The 3,024-nt window shown below is 46.5% G+C and overlaps 1 protein-coding gene across 1 annotated transcript; it reads right to left on the reverse strand.

The window, feature by feature from the left end:
• Nucleotides 1–990: 990 nt before the first annotated feature.
• On the reverse strand, nt 991–2,799 carry LOC130467946 (uncharacterized). Its single transcript, XM_056837103.1, has 2 exons — nt 1,789–2,799; nt 991–1,673 (listed from the first exon to the last, which is right to left on the reverse strand). Exons 1-2 carry the CDS (start codon nt 2,797–2,799, stop codon nt 1,002–1,004), a joined length of 1,683 nt encoding a protein of 560 aa, XP_056693081.1. The 3' UTR covers nt 991–1,001.
• Between the last annotated feature and the right edge of the window lie 225 nt (nt 2,800–3,024).

Consider the following 3,024-nt stretch of genomic DNA (forward strand, 5'->3'; position numbering starts at 1 on the left):
ACAATGGATGGAAAAGAGCTAAAGAATAGTTGGAACGCCAACATGCTCAAAAAATACTATGTTTAGTACAGATGACCTATATAATGATAAGGCAGGATAAGCCAAAATTATCCCTCTTTGTACTCCTTCTTACAGAATACATATAATAAAATGAGCTTGGCGGTTCCAAGAAAAGATAAAGTAATAAGCAAAGCACGACGTAACTTAGAAATACGTCATGATACACACATTCAACAGATGACTTGACTTGATCACTCAAGTCAGCTGAAGAACAGTGTCATGATGAATTTCTAAGTTAGAATATCGCAGAGCAATTTCTGAGTTTTGCCTTGGCTAGAACCAAGACAATTCAAAATTGGAAACAGCCCAAAAGGCTAGTTAGAATATCGCAGAGCAATTTCCGAGTTTTGCCTTGGCTAGAACCAAGACAATTCAAAATTGGAAGCAGCCCAAAAAGCTTATTTAAAATACGCAAAGCAATGTCCGAGTTCTTGCCTTGACCAAAGCCAAAGCAATTCAAGGTTGAAGGTAGCTCAAAAGGCTAGCTAGAATACCGCACAAATGTCACAGAGCAGTCCCTAAGTTTGCCTTGGCAAAAGCCAAGACAATTCAGAAAGAGAGATAATAATAAAACATGCTATAAAGCTTGACTTTGATCAAGGCTAGAACTTCCAAAAGACAAACAAGATATCAAAAATTGGCTAAGTACCTAGAAAAAACACGTATATCAAATGCCGGCGGCTATACCTTCATTAAAAACCAAGGAAACAAATAAAGTACAGCCCTACAAAATGGCTCTGGGCAGTAAATACACCAGCCCAGCTCAAGAATATCTGAGAAGAAAGGCAGAAATGAACTAACTGTAAATTGTTCCAAAAACAGAATGGCACAAACGCCACCACCCAACAGGGCAAACCCTAAATAATATTGTCTAAAAAACTAAACTATTACATAACAGGCCCAGTCACACAAGAAGAACAGGGGGATAGCCGCCACACCCATTATTCGTCATTGCCTGCAACATCATCTTCATCTGAGAAAGGCAAATCTCCAGGGTGAATGTTCTCGACGCAGAAGTCGGGCACATCACTAGGCTCTACGGCATGACCCTCAGCAGCTTCAGCCTCCCGCAGTTCTTTAAGAATGGTAAGGTGTAGGCCAGCAAGCCAGTCCTCTTCGATTAAACTCCAATCAAACTGCGGATATTTGTGCTTGATTATGAGAGAGGCCGCTTTCCACCCGCCATCATACCTCTGCGTTAGAAGGGCATACTGAGCGTCAGAGCGACAAAATTCTCGCACAGCAGCAGCCACCTCCTTCTGCACAGAAAGGCGAAGTTCTGCCAGCTCATCAGCATGCCTCTGCTCAACAAAGCTTAGCTGCTCCGCCAAATCCTCAGTGCGCTTCCTCTCCGCCTCCACCTCCGCCTGAGCTTTAGCTAAATTCTCCCCAGTTAGACGCAGAGCTACAACCTCACTAGCCAAGTTGTCTCTTTCGACGGATATCGTCTGAACATTGGCATTGGCAATAGTGAGGGAGGAGGATGCTCTTTCGTTTTCCAAAGTCAGGTCTCGGATCTGCTTATCCTTTTCTTCAAGAAGAGCAAGATGTTCATCATGCTTCCTCTGATAGAAAAAAAAGAAGTCACAGAGCTCCTTCACAGCAACCCCAGCCTGCAAGTAATAAAAAAAAATGGCTAAGTACAAAAACATGCAAAAAATGGCTAAGTACAAAAACATGCAAAAAATGGCTAAGTATAAAAACAGCATAGATTCAAAAGCTTCTTACCTCTAGCACTTTCTGGCAGGCATTAGCCCCAGGGGTGTAAACACGCTCAAGGGGGCGGTCAGCTGGCAGTGTTAACCCCTTCAGCATCCGGTATGCCAACGTTCCGCCTTTCTCTGGGAAGCTGGCATACAAAGACTCGTTAGCTCTAACATCCCAGTGAGGAGCGAAGATGTCATCGCTAATCGGCGCAGGGGAGAAACAGGCAGCCAACTCAGGGTTCACCGCAGGGCGAACATCAATGGCCTCCTTCTCCAAAAATTCCCCGTTCCTAATATTCACAAAAGCAGGAACAGAGGACTCAGGCAACCTCAGTTGCTCCTCCAAGTAAGCAGCAAGAGCAGCAGATGAAGTAGGAAGAGAAGCGGTGCTCTGGTTAGCAGGGGCAGAAGCTTGGGCCTGCTCCTGCGAGCGAGAACTCTCCCCAGTGCAAATGCGCTTACCTGGGCGCTGCACAAAAGGGACGTCCTGCTCCTCGGCCACAATCTCCACCTGCTCGGAGATAGAGGAATTCACAACTTGGTCAGGATGAGCAGATTGCAATTGGTCTGCAGCAGTTCGCGTAACGTCAACAGAAACGCTTTCCGTCTCAGGACGAGGCCGACGTTGGCCCGCAATATTACCTCCTCCCCGTGTGGTCTGACCACGCCGAGCAGAGGCAGATATAGAAGGGGTAGCCCGAGAAACAGGGGCAGAACGTGGCGTTGAGGTGCTCGCCCCAGCGGTTATTCCTGCAGAGCCCCCCCCCCTGCTAGTGCGGCTAGCCACAGAGCCCCCACCTCTAGCAGTACGACTAGCAGCAGAACTCCCCCCTCGAACAGTGCGTCGAGAGCTTGCTCTGCGTCCGCCAACAACATCAGCTATGGTACGATAAGCATTGGCGGGGTCTTCAGCTGGCTCGTTAGTCTGAGGGGTTCCATCAACAGCTAAACCCAAGGAGCTCATATCAAGGTGTTGACGACCTAGCAGGACAAGGAAACATAAGAAGATGTTATTTAAACCCAGGGAGCTCATATCAAAAAGGTCTAAAAAAAAAAAAAAAAAAAAAAAAAAAAAAAAAAAAATGTACCATGAGGATGAGTGTTGCACAAGTGCATAGCGGAAAGAACATCATTCCGCAGAATATACATCGACTGAGGCAGCCAATTCTTAGGGGCACGACCGACGTCCTTTCCGTTCGCGTCGCGCTTAATCACTGAGTCGAACCACTCATAAGCAGCATCCTCCAAGTTATGACCA

This window comes from Spinacia oleracea, chromosome 2, assembly GCF_020520425.1.
Source record: "Spinacia oleracea cultivar Varoflay chromosome 2, BTI_SOV_V1, whole genome shotgun sequence".
Lineage (NCBI taxonomy): Eukaryota > Viridiplantae > Streptophyta > Magnoliopsida > Caryophyllales > Amaranthaceae > Spinacia > Spinacia oleracea.

Excerpts from the sequence above, each read along its gene's own strand:
- LOC130467946 (XM_056837103.1), bottom strand. The coding sequence starts at position 2,799 with ATGAGCTCCCTGGGTTTAAATAACATCTTCTTATGTTTCCTTGTCCTG. Across the intron at positions 1,674-1,788 it reads CCTGCCAGAAAGTGCTAGAG|GCTGGGGTTGCTGTGAAGGA; the intron begins GTAAGAAGCTTT and ends TATTACTTGCAG.